The 21,668-nt window shown below is 40.8% G+C and overlaps 1 protein-coding gene across 1 annotated transcript in view; it reads left to right on the top strand.

The window, feature by feature from the left end:
- The window catches only part of LOC141474298 (spermatogenesis-associated protein 7 homolog), a 39,271-nt gene extending 17,846 nt beyond the window's left edge, over window positions 1–21,425 (top strand). Inside the window, exons 4-10 of the mRNA XM_074162143.1 lie at window positions 3,307–3,428; window positions 4,918–5,423; window positions 5,531–5,702; window positions 6,809–6,873; window positions 7,517–7,588; window positions 10,751–10,808; window positions 21,300–21,425. Coding sequence (XP_074018244.1) covers window positions 3,307–3,428; window positions 4,918–5,423; window positions 5,531–5,702; window positions 6,809–6,873; window positions 7,517–7,588; window positions 10,751–10,808; window positions 21,300–21,425 — 1,121 coding nt within the window. The remainder of the gene's footprint in view (window positions 1–3,306; window positions 3,429–4,917; window positions 5,424–5,530; window positions 5,703–6,808; window positions 6,874–7,516; window positions 7,589–10,750; window positions 10,809–21,299) is intronic.
- Window positions 21,426–21,668: the final 243 nt, after the last annotated feature.

Here is a 21,668-nt window from a genome sequence, read left to right as displayed (position 1 = left end):
AGCCCGTGTGGCTGGGCCGGGCTGCTCGGTGTGGCACGGTCGCAGCTGACTTTCAAACAGAACCATAAGGGAATACATGTGAAAGCCAACAACGTGACCTGAAGACCTAAGAATGACTTCCTCTCTTAGGCCTTTCATTCATGCATCTGGGGAGCATGCCAGGTCACCGCGGGGCGAGGTCATTTTAGGAAGGGAAGTGTAGGAGGAGGGAAGCTTCAAAAGGAAGCAGCCTGGAGCTCTGCTGGCAGCCGATGGACCCTGGGAGCTGGCGAGACTCTGCAGCCCTGGTATTATGAAAAGGGGCATAGGGAAAAATGTGAATGAGGAAAAAATAGTGAGGGAAGAGAAACTGGAGATAGCAGGGCTAGAAGGTGGGGAGGCAAATAAATCGCTCAGCAGACGTGTCAGCAAACCAGGATGTGCTGCAGGACCCCTCAGTCCGTCTCACGTGGCCAAGGCACACACAAAACCTAACAGTCTGGGCAGTGAATCCTGGCGTCTGTTAGGGAAGGGGAAGGAGAATTGCTATGAGACGTTCTGGCCCAGGAGCTTTTGCTAACCAATCAAAACAAAAAAACTCTAATGCAGTGGAATAGTAGTTGTTTAAATAGGCTTAATGACTTGTGGCGCATTTATAACCTGTATTTATAGTAAAAATATCAGTAAAATACTAGACAAAGCCTGTTAAAAACCTGTGGCTCTTTGACCTGGAACATTTTATTTTCTTGTCCTTGGCAAGGCTTGCTGAAGACTCAGCCATGCCTCGAGTAGACAGTTGTCATCCTGCCTCACCTGCGCACAGACAGACAGCACATGCAGAAGAGCGGAGAGGCACAGACGTCACCTTTTCCCAAGGCCTCACAAGTCATTGGCACTGGCCATGAGAGAAGCCAGGTATCCTGACTGGCAGTGCTGTTGCACAGACACTTCAGCAAGCTGCCTTGTCTGTCATTTTTCATATGACTGCAGAATGCAGTTTTTAATCAGAATTGGGGGGTTCTTTGATTGGGCACTGTACAAACCTAGATAAAAGGGGAAGGTATTAATCTCTGCATGAATGCGATTGAGCAAGTACATTTTGTTATTTGTTCCAGTGAGTTGTATAATCCTGCTTCCCAGTCATCCAAATAGGATTTAGCATTGTCAACATGTTTTTCTTAATAGGATGATGCTACGAACTCATGTCTATGCAAGACTGGAAAGCCAGATTACATGTCCCGGGAGACTATATCAGTTTTAGCTGTTAGTGAAATCTGTTTTTTTTTCAATGGCCTTGAGGCCACCTTTCAGGGGAATTGTCAAGGGATTGGGGTGCCCCATACAAAAGCCATCACAAACTTCAGAGGAGCCAACTATTTAGTGCAGTATTTAAATGTTGGGGTTAGTGTTTGTTGTTTTTTTTAAAAACAAGTCTCAGCTATTCGTTTTCTGAAAGAAATATTACTTTCTTTAAGACAAACGAAAACTCCGTAACCCTTCTGCTAAGTCAGAATGTGCAATACTAAATTCAGGTCGATGTGTCTCCCCCTCAAAAGAAAATCTGCAGTAAGTGCTGCTTTGCCATGTTTCAAGCATTATTCTGTCACGTTACTAGTGAGATGTGCTGCAATTACACCAGTTCAGAGCAGGAGGAGTTGCTTCTTATTAGCAAAAAATTTGCAGGTAATTGTGAGCATAAATTCTAGTACGTTGCCACAACAGCAGTGTAAGAGGGTAAGGGGGCCCTAGGCTAATCAAGAACCAGTTGTGCATTTTGTCAGGAATAAGTCAGTATTATTCACAGTAACATCACACAGCCAGAAGTCACATTTCAGCAGCTCACCTGAAGCCTTGCTAACCCTCTAGAATTACCTGTTTGAGGACTCTCTGCAGCTGAGGGGAAGGAGTAGAGCACATCTCTCTGCTGGCCTGCCATGTGCCAGAGCTTCACAGGGCAAGGAAATTCTGACAGAGCCACATTTTCAACCCGAAAAAACCATATGCAGCTTGCGGGACCTCAGTGGACCCAACTTTACTGATATTTTGTGCGTGAATCCTTAGTTTCAGGTAGAACTGCTGAGGCTGTTATGTTTTAAACACCATCTACAAAGAGAAAGGTGGTATTGCACGTCACAATTCATATCCCTTTTCTCAGAGCTATGCTTGGAAGGAACACGGCAGGTAAAATGGTCATGCATCATTCTTGTTTGCATTGCTAAAAGTAAGGTTCTGACAAAAGACAGTGAATTGTGAGAGGCTTTGCATTACCCATGAATATGCCCCTGTGAGCCTCTGTGGTCTTGGGTAACGCATATCCCCTTCTTATTCCTGTGTATTCTTATTATTGGTTTATAATACTTGATATATAATATAATACATAAAAAATATGATATATAACAATCATGCTTATTATGAGAATAAGTATTCTTATTCCTACTCTCACTTGCATATTTTCAGTAAGATCGGAAGATCCAAAGGACTATGTCTTTTTCTGTCCTTTTTGTGTGAGAGATGTTAGCAGAAGTGTCACCCTACTCTTTGCAGCCTGATTTTGACCAATACAAAAGGTGCGCTTTCTTGGGATTACAGTCTGCATAGACCACAGTCTATAGTCACTCAACACTTAGTACATAGACTTGAATCCTTACTTGATTGCCTCAGCTCCTGACTAGGATAGGGGAAAGAGTGTGCAAGAGGTGGAAAAAAAATGTTGCCATACTCTTTTATCCCTCCAATACCTCATTACTTACTGCGTGAGTGATGTAACGGAGTCCTGGCTTGCATTTATTTCAGATTCAGATGTGTGCTGAGCATAGAGGCAGCAAGCACCAACTGTAAAAATCAGAATCATAGAATCATTCAGGTTGGAAAAGACCCTTGGGATCATCAAGTCCAACCATTAACCCCACTCTACAATGTTCTCCCCTACACCATATCCCCCAACACCACATCTAAACGACTCTTAAATACGTTCAGGGATGGTGACTCAACCACCTCCCTGGGCAGCCTATTCCAGTGTCTGACCACTCTTTCTGTGAAGAATTTTTTCCTTATGTCCAGTCTAAACCTACCCTGTTGCAGCTTAAAGCCATTCCCTCTCGTTCTATCACTACCTGTGAGAAGAGACCAGCACCAACCTCTCTTCAATGTCCTTTCAAGTAGTTGTAGAGAGTGAGAGAGTGATTGTCTTCTTTGTCTGCTACTTGGCATTAAGAGGAGGAGACAGAATAGTGGCAAAAAGAAGAACGAAGAGTAATACTCCATGACTTGACCATTGATTAATCTGGAAAGGGTTGTGTTTACGCGTTTACAAATTTACATCTACAGACAAGGATCAGCAGAAAAGAGACAGACTTATTCAAGCCCTTGAGAAATATAAGAAGGATCTTGTACCTGGTCTTCCTGCCTCATCGTTCAACTCCAGAAGTGTTTCTCCAAGCCAGCTGAAGGTGCGTGATATTCTGACTGTGTAGGACCTGTGATGCAGGTAGTTCTGAGTCGCATGAAGGAAGCAGTTTCCCCTTAGTTGGCTGTACTCTGAAGTGCCGGAAGTGTCCGTAACACAGAAGTTAACTGCAGGTTTATTCAGTGTGGCTTTTTATAGTCTGGTCAAACAGATATAATATTTGACTCTCAGTTTTGTCAGGTGGCAGCTATCCTCTCATCTAACTGTTGCTATCCCCACATGGCATACAGTGACAGGTACCCATGTCATGACTACAAGTACATGACTAAAATATGTCCCTGCACGGACAGCATGAATGTGTACATGCCACTCACAAGCCTACATGCGTTCTCTTTGCTCCTTTGGCAAATGGAATTAGAATTTTTAACAAAGTATTATATGGGTGCCCAGGAAAAAAAAAATTGAATTAATTTATTGAAATAATTTGCTGATGTGTGTGACAACATTCTTATTAGGATGATTTCTGTACACAATATTTTCAAGAGAACTAAATCCCAATGATTTTCTTAGTATTCCCACTGAACACAGTGCAGTAACTTTACATTGTTTAACAGTATCCTCTGAATTTCAGAATGGTATTTACTGGTAAAAGCAAGATCCTCAAGTAATTAATCCTAATTCTGTATATTCTGCCAGATACCAGAAACTGTACAACCTCATGCAAGTGCAAGTAGGCCTGCTCTTCACCAAATTCTGCCAGTGGACCTTAACTTAATAGACTAAGTCTTGCAAAACATTCTGCCATAGTCCAGAGTCTCTCTGGGGCAAAAGTTCCTCAGTAGACTATCATTAGATTATAAAACTTTCTTTTTGTTGAGAATTATAGTGGGTTTACCACTATATTACCAATGATGCTGTTTATAAAGAATGTAATCCAATTCAAACATGCACATTATTTTGATTTGTAAAATCTTGCTCCCACTGACAGAAATAGCAAAGTGATAGGCCACAATTTCACATATGGTATTTATGAGGATAACAGTGGTTCTGTTTGACTTCAGACTCACAAGATGGAGTCATGCTCACACCTGCACAGGCGTACAAGAAGAGAGAAGATGCTATTGAAGAAGGGCTGTGAGATTGCCATTGAGACATCAGTTCTCATCAGATGAGAATGCACAATGTCCAAGGAAGAAGAAAATCTCACGTTCTCCCTCTGTGGGCCCTGGCAAGCAACATGGAATTTCTGTAATTTCCCAAGACTATTTGTCATTAGCAACCTCAACCTTGTAAAGTGAAGGAAGGAAAAAGAAACTGGAAAAGGGACTTGTTAACTAGTTCTAGCACAGTGACAGGGTGGCTTTACTCCTAACTGCAGTTCCCAAAACTCCACAAGTAATTTAGACCACTTGAGACAGTTTGAAAATAGTTTCTTAAAAGTCCTCCTGCGTTAATCAATTTGTAGGAGACAATGTCTTCAGTAAATTGCTTTTGCGATTTTTGTGTCAGTTATTTTGCTCTTTAACTTACAGGCGAGGTGGTCACTGTTGGAAAATGGTCACTTATATTTGACGTCTGGTCCAAACAACCATTCCAGGACAAAGAGAGAGCAGTCCCCCTCTGTATCTTTTCAGAAGCTCACTTCAAGGACTCTGATGCCAGCTCCTACTGCAAGAAAGACTATCCAAAGTACTGCTCAGCATGCCTTTTCTCAGAATCCTGTTCACAGCTCTCGTACAGACAGATCACCTGCTTCACCACATCTGCAGTCTCACATGAGTTTAGGCACTCACAACAGGAAGAAGGCATTTCAAAACTCTTGTAATAAAACATATTCTGGGGACCTCCTTGACAGACATTCAATTTACTTCACAGAAAAGAAGCAGCGTTTTACCCCTCAAATCTTAAAGACATCACAGCAATCTTTTCTTGTAAAACATAGGTACTATAATCCCCCTACCAAAAAACAGATCTCCCCTGGCAAATCAGCAGTTAAATCAGCAGATGTCAATAAGGAAAAGAAAAGAGAGTTGCACAGGTACTTACTCAGTTTGTTTATACATCACTGCTAAAAGTTAAGTACTTTTCCTTTCAAACACATCATTTTAAGCTTAACTGGTTTTCACTGTGCTTTTAATCTTTCAGATTTTTAGAAGATACATATGTGAGACCACATTCAGATCACTTTTCTCAGCAGCCAGTTGAGGTTGGTGTAGCCAGCTTGTTACAAATAAAAAGAACAGAGCTCACTGTTCATACACAAAAGTTGTCCTGGTTGTGTGGAAATGAGATGGATAATGGAATCATTGGCTTTGGTGTATATATGTTAAGAGCAAAACCAAAAATAAAGTCATCTTGTGAGAAGTCACTAAGATGGCAACTGAGAAATCTAGCATGTGTGGTTAGATAGGGTCAACAGACTTCTGTGTTCAACACAGGAACAGCTAAAGTAACTGGTCTGAGAAACACAAATGAGGCCTTATGCAATGTGAAAAACAGTGTATTCCACCACAAATCTCTTCTTTTGAAAGCAGTGATTGACATCTTGCTGCACTCCTAACATTGCAAGTGGTCATTTCAGCTTTTGATTGATTTACAGCCTTTCACTCCATCTCAATAATAACTTGGAGCCCAGAAACATGCAGGCAAAGAGCTGATCACTCAGCCTACGGTCAGTACTGTGCTATGCCATACAAGACTTTGTCTGAAAGCTGCACTCCAATAGTCACCTGGATTTTTAAGATGAATGGGGAATTCATTTAGTAAATCTTAGTGCTCTTAAAAATAAGGGATGCTTAACAGTAGCCAAAGGCATACAAGATAGAGAGGTTTTGTAAGATTCCTTGGCTTGCTCATCCCTTTACAAAATCAGTGTTGAATTTCTATACAGCTCAGCAAAAGCACCACAGGCATGACTTGTGCTAGCCCTGTGTTAGATGGGACTATTCTATTCCCTGTTCCAACCACCAAAACTTTCATTTTACAGCACTGTCAAGAGAAGCTCGTATTCCCATTTGATAATCTGCAGCAAAACATAATTTCAATATCAATCTGGTTTTCTTTCAAAGATACAAATCAATTTTGCACATCATCTTAAACAAACAACTGTCTTATTCGAGTGATGTCTGCAAATATTTTCTGTTTTGTCAGAACTTCTGATTTCCTTTATAATATTTGCATGATTTTTCTCAGGTTATACAAGCTTGCTTCCATTTCTGCTAACACAAACCAACTTTATTTATATGAATGATTGACACTCAGGACATTTATTTCACATGAGCTGGCCCGTCACTTCAGTATGATGTAGTTGTGATTTTGATGTATTATGAAATCAGGTTTCCCCCTGGTGCCCTGAGCAGAAATATAAAATGTCAATACAAAGATTAAAAAAATCTTCTTTTCCTCTTTACTTGTTTGTGGCAGAACCATGAATTACAGACCCCTGATTCTGAAATGCCAGTTTCTCCAGGATTACAACTTGAAGAAAAGTAAGTTAAAATATTTGTTTGTCCCTTTTAACTGTTTCTAAGTTTTATATCAGACTATTAAAGTAGAAATCTAGAGGAAAATTGAAAGCATAGCACAAGACCCTATTACTTTATGTGGTGAGTAGAAGGGACTCTCTTAGGGATACAGGATTCAGCTGCTTGCTCAGGAAGTGTGGGATCAGAAAGTTGGAAGAGATTTTCTGAGTCATGCCACCCAGTCCCCTCTTGCTGTATGCAAACTAAATATGTTAAGAATTAGTAAACAGTAAATAAACAAACAAGTTTAATAATAATTTATCTTCTGATACCTACATTTTGTGTATTGGAACTACTGTTTTTAACTGATTATTCACAAAAACCATAGATATTCTTGATTAATGAAATTAATGGATTAAATTACTGGATTAAAGTAGTTAGGGAGTTGACTAACAGAGCTGTGAAAATTAGTCATTTAAAAAAGCATAAACCTGGATAGCAAAAAAATGCAAACTAGTAAATAGATTCATCACTTTTGCATATGTTGTCAAAACTCTGAGTTAGTTTAATTGCTCTAAAACTGCTATCTCTTTGCATGGTATTGTAAACCTTATTTGTATGCAGTGTATGTTAAAGAAAGATGCTGACAGCTTGTGTATTTGTATAGAGAAGAAGAATATCTTCATTTTCTTCAAGATCTTACAAATGATATTTTGATTAGAAGTTGTTACCAGGAAAAGTAAGTGCTTTGCATTTCTTATTTATTCCTTTGAGTAACAAAATTTTAACCAATTATTCAATCAGTGTAAAGAATTGGTGTGTTTAATGAGATTAACATGAAACTTGAAATCAGTGTAATTTGATTAATACTTTTGTGACTGTACTTTACAGGAGTCATGATTTAAAATGAGTAGCTGAACAGAAAATATTTTCAGCCAGCCTCCTATTTCGCAGTGACTTCTAGTAGAAACACGGAAACATTATGTTCTCTGACCCTGCTCTCAAGCTCTTTCCCTTATATAGTACAGTGATACACATTATTGTTACAACAGTCTTACTCCAGTTCCCAGTCAATCCAGAGCTAACAATCCATGGAGCTACAATAAATCTTCCCTAGCAAAGTGCATCACAGCAAAAGATTTTGTATTTAGAGTTCTTCCTCCCTCCTATAAGAGCAAAATAAATAAATGCAATAATTGCTTTCTTTAGGATGTATGTGCTATCAAGTTAATGATCCACACACAAGGGCAAGAGCCAAATGCACCCAGTGCTGCTGGTGTCTAACTGCAGCATCATCCTTCTCTGGTTTCATGTTCCGTACGTGACATGCTGTCACACACCCCCCACCTTGCACTTCCATTTCTAGTAGAAATCTATCACATTTCTAATATTTAGAGAGCTGTGATAAACCCCAGGTCTGTTTGTAGGCCTGCTGAAAGCAGCAACGCTGTGTGCTCCTTTTCTATGCCATTTCCTGGCCTCTATCTTAAATGGGAGAAACTCTTCCTTTGGTAGAGGATTTAACCCCAGTGTTTAAGATCTTGGTCTCTGTCATGTGCTGTGCTTTGATTCTGGAGTCTGACAGTCTGACACCAAACCAAAATATTTCCCTTTCAATCTAGAGGACTTCAATTAAAATCCCTAAGGCTCTTTTAGATATATTTTTCTTAAGCGGCCGTTAGCACAAGTGGTTAGTTTGTTTTCTGAGTGATCAGTTAAAGGTAAGAGTTCTCTTCCTTCCTTCTAGGTATAGCAGTTTGCAGACAAACTTCAAGGCCCAAATTAGAATTGAATGTTCTGGTTACACTGGGAGTAGATTACACAACAGTAGTAGATTTGAAAAGCACCGACTCACCACACATTGAAAAGGTTGCTAAGTACCACACCTGGCCATACATGCGGTTAAAAAGAAAATAACATTAAAATAAAATAAAGCCTCGGAAAGCTACTGCATGGCAGCCCCCATATTAACAGGAGGACTGGTATCCTTAAGAAAATAACTTTTTTTTCTATAGATAGTGAAAACCAAACAAGAGAACACAAACTTGTCCCTGTATGATGTGACAGCAGCAGGGGTCGTGGGTGTGCTCCACATTGAGCCCAATTCAGAACATTGTGGGGCACCACATTGTCCGTGCTTGGGCTTGTAGGGGGAATGGACCTCTCTGTTGACTTAAATGGAAGTTGTTTAGGTGCTTGGTGCTCTTACCTCCCTCAAAAATAAATGTTACTAAAAGTACATGAAAAATCATCCATTGTTTTCTTGGGTAGCCTCTAATAACAGACCTTAATTTCTCTGCAGAATAGAAGTGAATAATCAATAGTGGCCTTTCATTTTAAATCAAAAGTTGAATTTCTAAATAGATTTTGTGACAGACTAGAAAAGACACAACTAATGGCCTCAGTTAGCCTGCTGCAGGAATAATATGATAGATGCATATTTTAATATCTTGATTTATTTAGACCAGTTTCTCTGCAGATAAAATTGTAAACATCCTCCTAATTCAAGTATACAGCTCTGCTGAGCCCTCCAGCTCATTGCACATATTTTCATTTTTTAAGATTGTCTGAAAATGCAACCATTGGTTTAGATTTAACTGAATTATGATTGTAGAACTTAGAGACCTAATTTCCCTAGTCAGTTAGGTCTTTAATTTTACCTATGCTTGAGCACATCTTTTGCTTGCAGCTGGTCATAGCCATCAGGAAAAATATTGAGAGCACTTTCTGATGGCTTCTCTCTTTCCCTAGTACACCTAGCTAACAAAGCTATGACCGTGGAAGTTCAACCTTCAGTGTTTCCCTTAAAAGTTATTAAAAAGGTGGCCCAAGAACAAAGAGACTATGCAAATGACTTTCAGAGGTCTAGAAGGTGTTGGGCAGTAGAAGCAGCTCAAAAGTCCTCTTTGAGTAATGCAGTATCTTAGAAAAAGGAACTACAGCTATAAATGCATCCAGGAAGATGCTTGCAGTACTGCCCAGCACCCCAGTACCCTCAGTTTCACCCAATTAATGTGGTGGGACAGTGCTTGACAATAGCAACAGAGAGACTTAGGCCCCATGAAAATGCAGAGGGGGACTACAGAGGGGGAAAATACAGCAGAGGGCCATGAAGGTGATCAGAGGGATGGAGCACCTCCCCTTTGAAGACAGGCTGAGAGAGCTGGGGTTGTTCAGCCTGGAGAAGAGAAGGCTCCAGGGAGAACTCATAGCAGCCTTCCAATATCTGAAGGGAGCCTACAGGAGAGCCGGAGAGGGATTCTTTGTCAGGAAATGTAGTGACAGGACAAGGGGTAATGGTTTTAAATTGGAAGAGGGGAGATTTAGATTAGATATTAGGAGGAAATTCTGTACTGTGAGGGTGGTGAAGCACTGGAAGAGGTTGCCCGGGGAAGTTGTGGATGCCCCATCCCTGGAAGTGTTCAAGGCCAGGCTGGATGGGGCTTTGAGCAACCTGGTCTGGTGGAGGTGTCCCTGCCCATGGCAGGGGGGTTGGAACCAGATGATCTTTAAGGTCCCTTCCAACTCTAACCATTCTATGACTACTGTGTTGCAATGGAGAGCACCAATATGAGATATTTGTATGAAATATGAAAGAAGAAAGTGGAATTATATACATGAAAGACTTTCCCCATCAGAGATCCTGACAAACTGCATTGCACTTGGAATGAGAATATTCAACAACCTTAAAATGTTTCAGATTTTGTCTTTTAAATTCATTTACAGGTACGGTAGGGACAGGTAGGGGATGGAGCAAAAGTGAAAAGCTGGGATGTATTTTAAGTGATCTGAAAGACACGCTGAGTGGTATTTTTCGTTTGCAAGTACATGGCCTTTGAACAGTCTTTTTTTTTCTTTTTTTTTTTTTTTTCACTGATGTTCCTTTTTATTCGTTTTTAAGGGCCTTGGAAGATGTATTTCAAATGCACATTAAAAGTAAGAGGCATAACCTTGATGAGGTGAGCAAAAAACGTCTATTATTAAATACTCTTGTCATCTCCAGTAGAAATGTTGTACATCAATGCTGAGCAACAATTTATGGCAGATCGACTGCTACGCAATTTAAATACAAGGCAAGGAGAAACAACTGCTGGTCTGCTCCAGAAAATAGCAGTCACAGCAAAGAAGCACACCAACAAATATTTCCATGGAGGACTGGCAAAGAGATTTTTCTGTACATTTTTGTGTATTAGTCTAACAAGGTTTCTAAAAGACAGATAATGTACTTAGGGTGCAGAATGGCTTTAATTACATAAAAAATGTTTACAAAGAATTTTTGTTGCCGCACTTTTTTGCTGTGACTGCTATTTTCTGGAGCAGACCAGCAAGAAAAGCTTGTTGGCTGTGACTACATCCAGTCAGAAGACCTTGTTTAATAGCTTGCTTTTAGGAGTTTCATCACCAGGGCAGAATATAAAACTCTTTAAGTTCAACATTAAGGCTCTCCATGTGGTGCCTGCTGAGAATTATACACCTCAAAATGCTTATCTGAAAAATCTCACATGCTGAGAGGGAAGCGGCCTGTGGAGAGACCATAGGAAATGCCAGGCACAAATACATGGCCACAGTCCTGTCTCTCTCCTCTGCAAGTCTGGCATCTTCTCTAGGATAAGCATAAGCACCTCTGCCTGTTTTAATCCAGATCTTGGAGCCCTCTTCTGAGAACAGGGCTTAAAATCGCTTTGAAAAATTGGAAAGAACACACTGTTTTCCTTTTAAAAGAAGTCATTCACAGAGAAGATGGTATTAGCAGTGTCATTGTTATCTTTGCTGTTACCCCAGACTGGTTGAAGCATTTGCCCGTGAAATGGGAGTAGGCAGATTTCAATGCCTTCCCCAACTGGGGACACCCAAATCCAACACCACATCTGATGAGCAGATGACTCAACTGGGCTTTTGAACTAGTTCCTCTAGCTTAGACAGTAGGAGCAAAATGGGGGACACTAGCACTATAAACTGAGGTTGCAGCACTCATTTAAAAGTCACTATGTTTTCCTCCCTCCCAATAACTGAAATTTAAATTATTTCTTCTTTACAGTCTCTGCATTAAAGGAAAAGAAAGGAAAGAAAACCACATTACTAAGGGCCTGGAGCAGAACTCTGAGCTCCACAGAGGGTGCAAGGGTTTAGTCACAGTGTTCCACTTGCATTGCCTGCCAACTGCTTGTCGGAGGGTCCGGGCCCAGTGCACAGAGCTTGGGTCGTGGGGCTCTTCTGTCCCACACTTCTCCCATGTCCTGCAGGGAGCAGGCTGCTAACTCCAGCCTTGAGAGGGATTTGATGCTTCAGTCCTCCTCTAGATCTGATTTTAAGGGCCACTCTGCAAGAAGGCACCTCATTCAGTCTGATGATCCAGAGGATTCGTGGTTCACGGTCCGGGGTTTGGATTTTGCATTCTAAAGCTCATATTGCTGCAGCAGCTTCAGGTGGGAGTATTTCTGAGGAACTGGCATAGTGTGGCTTTTAAATGGGCTACCTTCGCTTAATTTTTTCTGCAAATTTGTAATGCTGCCATTTTGTATTGTATTTTCTTCAACACTAGGCATGTGGGAGTTATGCATATGCTTTGCATGATGAATAAGTAACAATCAAAGTAATTACAAAATAATTAGGATGCAGATGGTTATTTTGTCTTTCAAAGTGCCACGATTAGGAGAGCGATGGTGTTTTGGTATCTGTTTAGGTGCTGGTCAGAGTGACAGCCAGTATGTAGCAAGAGTGTTTGAGGAATGATTCGAGCTGAAATTAGTGAATTTTCAGTCAGTTTTGTGGGAAAAAAGAAAAAAAAAAAAAAAAATCAACACCAGAACCTCAATTTGAGAGGATATGTAATTTACATCTGGCTAGAGAATGCCGAGCATATTGCTAAAGCCAACTCCTGCAAGGCTCTGAGTGCCTTAGAGACTGAGCTGAGAATCCTTTAACAGGAGACTGAAGGTACTTGATTCCTTCTTCCAGAAGGCTCCCAGCACTTCCAGAAGGATGAGTTTTGTAAACAGTAGTGGATTTTGACTATATCCTGTTGTGACATGTTTGATATCTAGCAACGTAATGTTCTGCACCTGAATAAAGCTTAAGCGTAGTGTTTTCCTCTGCAAAAATACCAACTGAAGACTTTGAAAAAACTCAGAAAAGACAAATAAAATTAATTGGCAGAGAACAGGGATTAAATGAGAAGTGTAAGCATAACCAACACCAGGAGAAGCTTGTGGGCAATGACATTTATTAGAACAGGCACAGATCCCCACAAAAGTAGTAATGAAAGCTGAATCACTTTGAGACTTTTAAAAGTGAATTGGCCAGCGGATGGAAAGGAATTCTATAGTGAGTGGGCTTTTTGTCCTACAAAAATATGTTTTCCTCTTTTAGTTTTTTTCTAAACTTTTTTTTCTTCACTATCACTGTTTTCTAGACCAGGCAGCCAAAATAAGAAGATGGAAACATTTGTCAAGGTCTTAGCAATGGTTTTTTTACCCATGCTGGATGCCTGCCAACTTGTTATTTGGGTACTTGCCATACAGAACCAATGCCCCGCTCCGAGTTCCTGCTAGCACTTACTCCAGCACAGAGTCTGAGATCTGTTCCCTAAACCAACAGGTCTCCTGCCAGTTCAGGCAATCCAGCTGCATTGCCTGACCCACCATCCATGTCTGGCCATCCATCAGCCAAGCAATTCCCACCACTCACCAGCGAACTTGTGGCTGTAGCACCTGTAGCCTCTTCTCCAGCTTTGAGAGAGTAGCACCATTGCTCTTCCGGGGAGAAGGATATGCACTCAATGGGACATTAACGGGGACCGAGAAGTAGAAGAAAACAGTTAATTGCCTAATTCTGTTAGGAAAAAAGAAGATGGTAACTGCATAGGAGGGAAGGAGGCAGTGAAGAAAGAATATATGAAAAACACACGTGGAGGAAAGGACAGTGCTCAAAGACAAGAGCCTTTTAAAACAACTAGCACCTTCCCCTTTATGTTATTCTCTATGTACCTTCATGGCACAGTTATTGATGGAAAGTCAGGGGCACAGAGGGCAGTTCTTTCACTGTACTCCAGCACAAGGCAATTTTCAGTCTGGTTCATCAAGGTATGTCTGAGGAGCAATTTTCTTTGCTTTAGAACATGCAATTTCAAATAGTGTGCCCAGGAGAAAGCATGCACCGCTCCTCCCACCAAGATTTATTTCTGCTGTTCACACTGTTTTACTACCTCTGCAGGCTGCATTCTGTGGTCTGCTTAGTATCTTCAGCTGAGGTTGCTTTTCACCTGCCCAGACCTGGAGGTTCAAACATTCCTGTATGTTTTAGAAGTATAATTTTTTTTTTCTAGCACACTGCTTAAGAAACTGGAGAGTTTTTCCTAAAAAATTTTCATGGAGTTAATAGATTCCTCCATTTTCTCTAGTAATGAAATGGCTGCCACTCAAGAAAGCTTGTAGAAGTGTTTTTTTTAGCTAGCCACTCGCTCAAAACCAACACCAGGCAGTTCTATATCTTAGAAATGCAAGGATGACGCTTCAGCTGCAGAATAGTGGTCTCAAAACCTGATCCATACTCAGATACAATTCAAGAAGCCATCAATTCCATAAAAAATATTTCCTTAAAAAGAAAAAAAAGCTGGTTCTTGCTAAAAGGTACAGGTAAGAGAGTAGCTCTTAGAATCCACGACAGCGGAAAAAAAATGTCACTCCTGGGCTTGAAATAGCCACTGAAATGGGTCTGTAAGTGCATCATTTCAGGAAATTGATGGGAAACTAACACAGCTCCTGCAGGGGTGCGGGATCCGGTGCCCATCTGTCTTCCAGTGAGCAAACTGTTCCAAGTAACTTATTTCCTGGAATTTTATCATATAAAGCCAAAATACAAAGTAACATCTTACACTTGTTTTATGCCTTTGCTTTTAGGAGGATCATAAAGCGTTCATTCTCAAAAAAATGCAGTGCAAAGACACCAAAAGATTTACCTCAGGTGAGGGGGAGGTGGAAGACAGCTGATAAATGGCACCCAGCAGTGTTACCAAACATTTCAGGACAGGAACACAGACTAACACAGGCTGCTGAACGCAGCAGCAGTGTGGAAGCTGAAAGGCCATCTTACTCTACCAAATAAAATTATTTGCTTTGATTACTGTGTGAGTATAGCCTCAGTGACAAGACCTGGCAGGAAGTGTCATAGAGTCTTTCATAGCCAGCAGTGGAAAGGTCTATTTTTACATTTCTCAGACATTTTTGATGTACCACACCCCAGCACTATCCTGAGTCACGCTGAAGCAGATACAGAAGAAAGCAACCTCCGCTTCATCCCTGGCACTAACTCCTACATATTCTTTGCCCTTCCCTTCTTCAAGTGCCATACCCTTTCTACTTAGCCCATTGCATCTCATGGGATTGCCTTAGGAGGAGATATATCAGCAGACAAGTGTGGTTTAGGATGCTAATGCAATAATTACTGGCTTAATCATCAAAGTGAATAAGCAATTTACCAACAGTCCCTTTCAGCACTGCACTGTTACCATTTAAATACAGATCTTTGTAATGTACCATAATTAGATACTGCACATGGGAAAGTTTTAAAAGTAAACCAGTAAAAATGAAAATGACTGCTCTGAGATGAGCGCAGGACCCAAGTTTATTCTTCTCACAACACAAAATGTCAGTGACCTGGTATGTGGAAACTTTTTTCCAAACCAGTACTGACCCAGTGGCCCCATCACGGAGAGAAGGGGAAATGTTCTGCGAAACAAGTTCTCTTCTGCATGGGACTTACTTAAAGTGGGAATCTTCTATTTTGGCAAGCTGGCAGGGCTAAAATTTTTATAAATTCCACCATGAATAGTTTCATTTCAATTTCTTAAATTTCTTCTGAAGTTTCAGCTGAACATACTCATTTCACTGCCTGCTCCGGCAGTATATACTGCATAGCTCAGTATACTGAAATGTTGCTCTGGTTCTTCGCATTTCATATGCATATGTGCAGTGGCAAATACCACTTTCTTCAAGTACACAGGTATCTGCCTATGTAAATCAAGGTTTCCAAACAGAGAGATGATTGGAAAATATAAATGGATGAGTATCATCTAAACAAAGTCCATTTCACAACCACAGGACACACATATACACCTTCACAGGTGACAGCTTTGATTACTTTAACCACTGAAACCAAGCCTAACCCAGGCCACGCTTTAGTTGTATGTCAGCAAGCTCCAAAATTAGATTTAGAGGGGAAAAGAGAGGAAAGGGTGACACTCGCATAGTTAAAACACAGGATGAAATCTGCTGGCTCAGCACTGTGTGGGTCTGGCCACAAGCTCTAACAGTCCCTCAGCCTTCCATAACCTTGGCTGCCGTACTGGATTTTTCCCTTTTGTTGAAGGTTCACTTTAGCAGTCAACTTAGCAAAACAGAACACAGGAGATATAAAGTCTAGTATTTACAAAGAGCAGCCTTGCGGACAGGTTTTAGTGACTTTTAGATTAGTTCAGAAATTATTGTAAGGATTGCTTTAGAGCCACAGAGGAGGTTTTAGAGTTGTTCCTTTCACTGTTCTTGGGCATTTCTTAATGTCTAACAAGGCCACAAACTTCTCAAAAGAAAAAGCAATCCCTTGACATTTAAGACTGCAAATCAGTTTAACAAAGCATGTGCACAGAGAAATCCATTGGATCTCTATCTCAGGGAGTTTGGATTTTTTTCTAGACACCAGTATGCTGAGCTAGAAAAGTGATTCCTTTTGAAGCACTGGACATTATGCGTTTCCAGCTCTTGAAGAGTGGATTATCCATTGGCCTTAATGTGCTTCAACTAGAACAACTAATTTTCTTTTAAAGTGTTTAAGATTGAATGCCTGTTGTAATGACCTTCAAATTGGAGTTTTAAGATTTTCCCAATAAGTTCCTCAGAATCTACTGAACAGCTTTTCACTCCACCCATCCTTTTTCCCTCTCTACATGACAGCTTCTAGGCTTCATTTTGTGTCATGAATACCCACAGGTCTTCTTCCACAGACGAAAAAGAGGTCATCATGATTATTATCTCTTAATAAAGCAAAATTCCATGGGGAAGCTCTAGTAATCCTAATTGATTAACCTGTAATCCATTTTCTATTTGATTCATTCTTACTGTAATACTAATAATTTTCTCAGTCTTGTGCAAGTCAAACCACAGTGGTCAGGCGCTCTCAGTCCATTCTGCAACCACCTGCCATTCAGAATCTTTCTTGCATTTTTCAAGGTAGGTGAACTGTTTGGCTGCTTACTAACTAGTTGGACTCCAAACTGCAAACCGCATAGTTCATCACCATTTTCCCTTCTCCCATTACGACTGTCCTGGACCACTGGTGCTTTTCGCTCAAATGCTCTTGGCTCTTTGTAAGGCTAAAATAGATAAACACATGGCATTGCAGGAAAACATGCCAAAAAAAAAAAAAAAAAAAGGGAAAAAAGCCTGTTTTGCTCCAGTGAATTCTGGAACTTCAAGCTTGTGTCTTACCTCTTACCTCTGAGGAACCTGCGCCCATGGTATGCATAACCTTAGACCATATGGAGTCCTGGGCTGTGATTTAGTAGCAGTCTTCCACATTATTCTTACAAAAAGGTGAATTTGCCACTACCTTATGCAACGTGTGTCACAGAACTGCTGCTCCAGAGTAGTTTACTGCATGCAGACTCTTACCTTCACACAGACACTTATGACAGAACAGGTCACACCAAGGGAAGGGGGATAAAGGTGAGAGCCATGTGCTTTCCAGCAGTGACCTGCACCACAGATGCCCAGAGACATCCCTGTACAGGCAGAGAAGTACCCGGGTGTTGCTCAAGCATTGCTAGTGCTGTGATAGCTGTGGTCTTGTAAAGCAGCGCTTACTTCTAACTGTGCTATTTAGTGTAGATGGAATCTGCATTTGCAATGTTAAAACTAAACTCCTCACTGTGCAGTTAGAAGAATTCCTGTAGTGTGTTGTGACTCCTGAGTAACTCAGCTCTCGAGCTGTTACTGCACCGCTATCATCTCAGGCACGGTGGAACAGTCTTCTCAGATGACCAGATGTGCTTTGCTTACCTACACTCCCTGCCGTTTTGGCTTGATATTGGATTGCTTCTCACCACCTCTTCGGCAGCCTTGCTTCTCTGCTTCTTCCCAGCACAGGATGCATTTTCTGGGGGGATTTATATATAACACAGATATCCTGGACTGTAAAATTTCTTGCAAATGAAAGATAAAGTCTCTGAGACTACTTGAGTGAGCCAGAGGAACTAAATGAATGAGATAGTGGGGACAAAAGTGAAACACCTACTTAACTGAAACCTCATTTCAGTCTTTTTCTCCAGTTAATTAAGTATTGAGGAAAATGGATGTAGAAAGCACATTTTAAGACAATCAAGTACTGCCAGAAATCAAACCAGCAATTTGAAAAGAGAACAACACTGCTCTCTAGCATCTGACAAAATAAGATATTTGACAGGGAACAATATGTGCAGTACTGGTTAATTGAGAGGCGAGGAGAAGAATAACCATAGCTGCATTACTGCATTTATAGAAGTATCTCCAGCGTACCACAGGGATGATGCAAATTTGTGGAATCCTCCTGCCTGTTACAGCAAGCCAGCAATCGCTTACATTCTCATCAACATTTTTACAATGTACCCTGGGCAGCAATGCAGAAATAGCAATTGTGGTAGCTGAAACTGGGAGGCTTGCCTTTAAAATGACTGTAATTCCACACTTTCCTCTGCTGGTGAAGAGATATGGAATAAGAGACACTTGCTTTCCTTTGTTAGAGCTCACCAGAGCACAGCACAACCCTTTACCAGTTCACAGGGTACGGAATATGCCTGTTCCAGCACCAGACCTATGGCAGGGTAGGTTGACTGTGTGTTTTTTCGAAGCATTAGCATTAGAGCAAAGATAAGACTTTTGTTTTCCCCCTTTTTAGTTCTAAGCTGTAGCCAAACACAGTGTGAACTCTACCCATGAACTTACGTACATTTTGGAAGCTCTGGCAGAACTTTCAAGGCTGTGCTCTCTTTCCTGCAGCTGATTCACTGACCTTCCATTTTTTTCCATGTCATTTTAGCACATCAAAATGATGCTCACAACCCTTTTGCTGTGTCAACGAAGCCAGCAATGGGGATCTAGATGCCTGAACAAACCAATCATTTGGTACCCTTCCCATTCATACTAAAAACACTATGTAAGGATATGTGCAGTTAATGGGAGACTGTTACTTAGATTCTTTGATATAAATCAGTACTTCCACGTGTAACAGCCTGTCTCAGCAGCAGATCTGTTGATCTGGAGATAATACCAGGAGCCAGACACCAAACACTTAAATAGAGGTAAAAGAGCAGCTAACCAAGTTAAACAAGTAGTTTAGCAAGTAGGAGATCTGGGAATCACAAAACAGAGTCTTTCGCTCTGGAATTGCTCACAAGAAATTGACAAGAAAAAAAGATATCCAAAAGTATGAAGCATCAGTCATCTCCATTACTACTTTTAGCCTTCTGAACCTAAGTTAATTAAAAAGGATCCAAACTATGCTCCTCAGGAGAACTAAAATCTTCAATCACTCAGTGCCACACAATGACTAAAGCCACGCATATCTTTAAACATCACCAATAGTACTGAAAACAGATTAATTTTCAGTACAGGGTCAAGAGAATACAGAACATTTTCCTTTCTCTATAGTGGAAAAATCAAAGCAGTCCACAACCATAGTTAATTTTCCACTCCCCCGTTTTGCCTCTTAAAAAAATAAAAATCAGTAATCTGAAGTGGATACACAAACTTCGGGCGAAAGGCAATCTTCCTTCATGGTATCAGATGCGTTTACGCTGTATTTTACGTGGCACTCAGCAGGCCTTCTAAATAAAGGAACCCTGAAACACCATCCAGTACTGAGAGCAGATTCTCACTAAGCTTTCATCTGTTTAATTTATGAACCACAGAAGCAGAGAAGCAAAACACAGAAAGCTGCTGATTTTTCTGTGCACCCATCAATCATCAGTGCATTCACCTCAGTATTTCAACAGCTGAATTATGAATAGAGATCATTATTTGTATGCTGTTAAAAAAGCTTCCAGGAAGACAAATAAAACAATGCAAAAAGCTAAGCAGATTTAGCTATTTTATAGCTACATCCTGTTTTCCCAAGTTCCATATAGCTTCTGAACTCTACACTGAAATAAGTGCTTGGTTGTGCCTATGAGAGTGTCAGAGAATATGCACACGCACATGTATATAAGAGAGGAGATGGGCCTATCTCCTGTCACTGGAACTACAGATATACTAGTTCATATTTTAAGCAAATCCACAACGTTGCTTTTGAATACTGCTGTTGCAATCTGCTTTCACAGTAGTCCACCATGTATTCAGTTGTCAACAACTTTAAAAAGTTCAAAAAACTATTTTGAATTACTCTTTTCTGCAGAAAATTACTTACTGTAATTTGTGGCTATTTAGGATAAGGTGGCAAAAGCAGAGGGAGATGGACTCACTTTAAGGGTCAGACAGCTGAAATCTCAAACAGCAGTAACAAGGATCAGCCAGCTGAAACCAGTTCTGGGTCATGTTCAGAGTGTTCTCACAGAGGTGAGAACCTGGGCCATGGAGTGACTACCATACACAGTATTTATGTTGCTCAGCTATGTTTCCCTGTCTAAAAGGGAATGCATTTGCAATGTATAGCACAAAGACAATCCACATTAGACATGTGTTGCGCTTTTCTCTGTTATGGCCTTCGAGGTTTTAGGGCACTGCGGGATTATTGCTCAATATGCATGCCTGAGACTAGATAGACTTGCGTTCACCACAGCTCTACCTGGTATTTTAATTCCTCTATTTAAAGTATAACAATTTGCATCAATTGTAGGGCATATCAGCAAAATTAGTAAACTGGATAGCAAGAATGTGTTTCTTCCTTAAGCTCCATCCTTCCCTCCCACTGGTGGTTACTGGGCTGGCAGACACTTCCGAGCAAGCCCACTGTGAGCCAACAAACATTAGCCATGGCAGCACCGTACCCAAGTGTGGAACTGCAGTGCAATGCAGAGCATCTTCTGGAAGCTGATGCTTCAGAGAGTACCACAGGCCCATGGCCGATAAATGGCATCTCTTCTACCAAGGATTAAGCTTAAAAAATTTTGTACAAACTCTGTCCAAACGGTAGTGGATTAGACTCTGGCTGTTATGGGAAGCACAGGGCTGTCTCAGGCTGCCACTGCTGTGCTGTTCCTGAGCTCCAGGCTTGGGGAACTCCTGAGGATCTCCACAGCTGAGTGGGTTGCAAGAAGCCAGGGCAGGATCTGACCTGGAAGCATTTTAGATTCTGACACATGAGAGATCAGCTCAAACATTGGCCCTTAATAATAATAATAATAATAATAATAATAATAATAATAATAATAATCCTGGAAGAGCAGCAGACAAACCAACCTCTTTTTGTTTTCCTTTCGTTACTAGGTAGAGAGAAGAAGAATAGTTCAAAGCTTGAAGAAAGAGCTGAACATCACAAACCAACTGGACCCTTCCATCAGCTGCAATGGCACATGGCAAAAGGCCGCCAGCATTCCCACAACACACTTTTAACCTAAGGCCTTGGGCATTTCAGAGAGCACGCAAAATTAGTTAGGACAGCAAACTAGATTTTACACCAATTATAATGTAAACCTTGCGCAAACAGGAAAATGAAGAAGAGAACCAACTAATGCATCTTCTTCTGATGTAACACGGTGTCATTATGGCAACCATTGGGGCTCACATGCTAAGAACAATACCAGAGCACCAAAGATGATATTTTTAAAGGGACTTTCACAATCACAATAGAAAGCC

Source organism: Numenius arquata, chromosome 2 (genome assembly GCF_964106895.1).
Source record: "Numenius arquata chromosome 2, bNumArq3.hap1.1, whole genome shotgun sequence".
Classification (NCBI taxonomy): Eukaryota; Metazoa; Chordata; class Aves; order Charadriiformes; family Scolopacidae; genus Numenius; species Numenius arquata.
The sequence above is the reverse complement of the archived record's forward strand: the minus strand, read 5'-3'. Positions and strand labels throughout refer to the sequence as shown.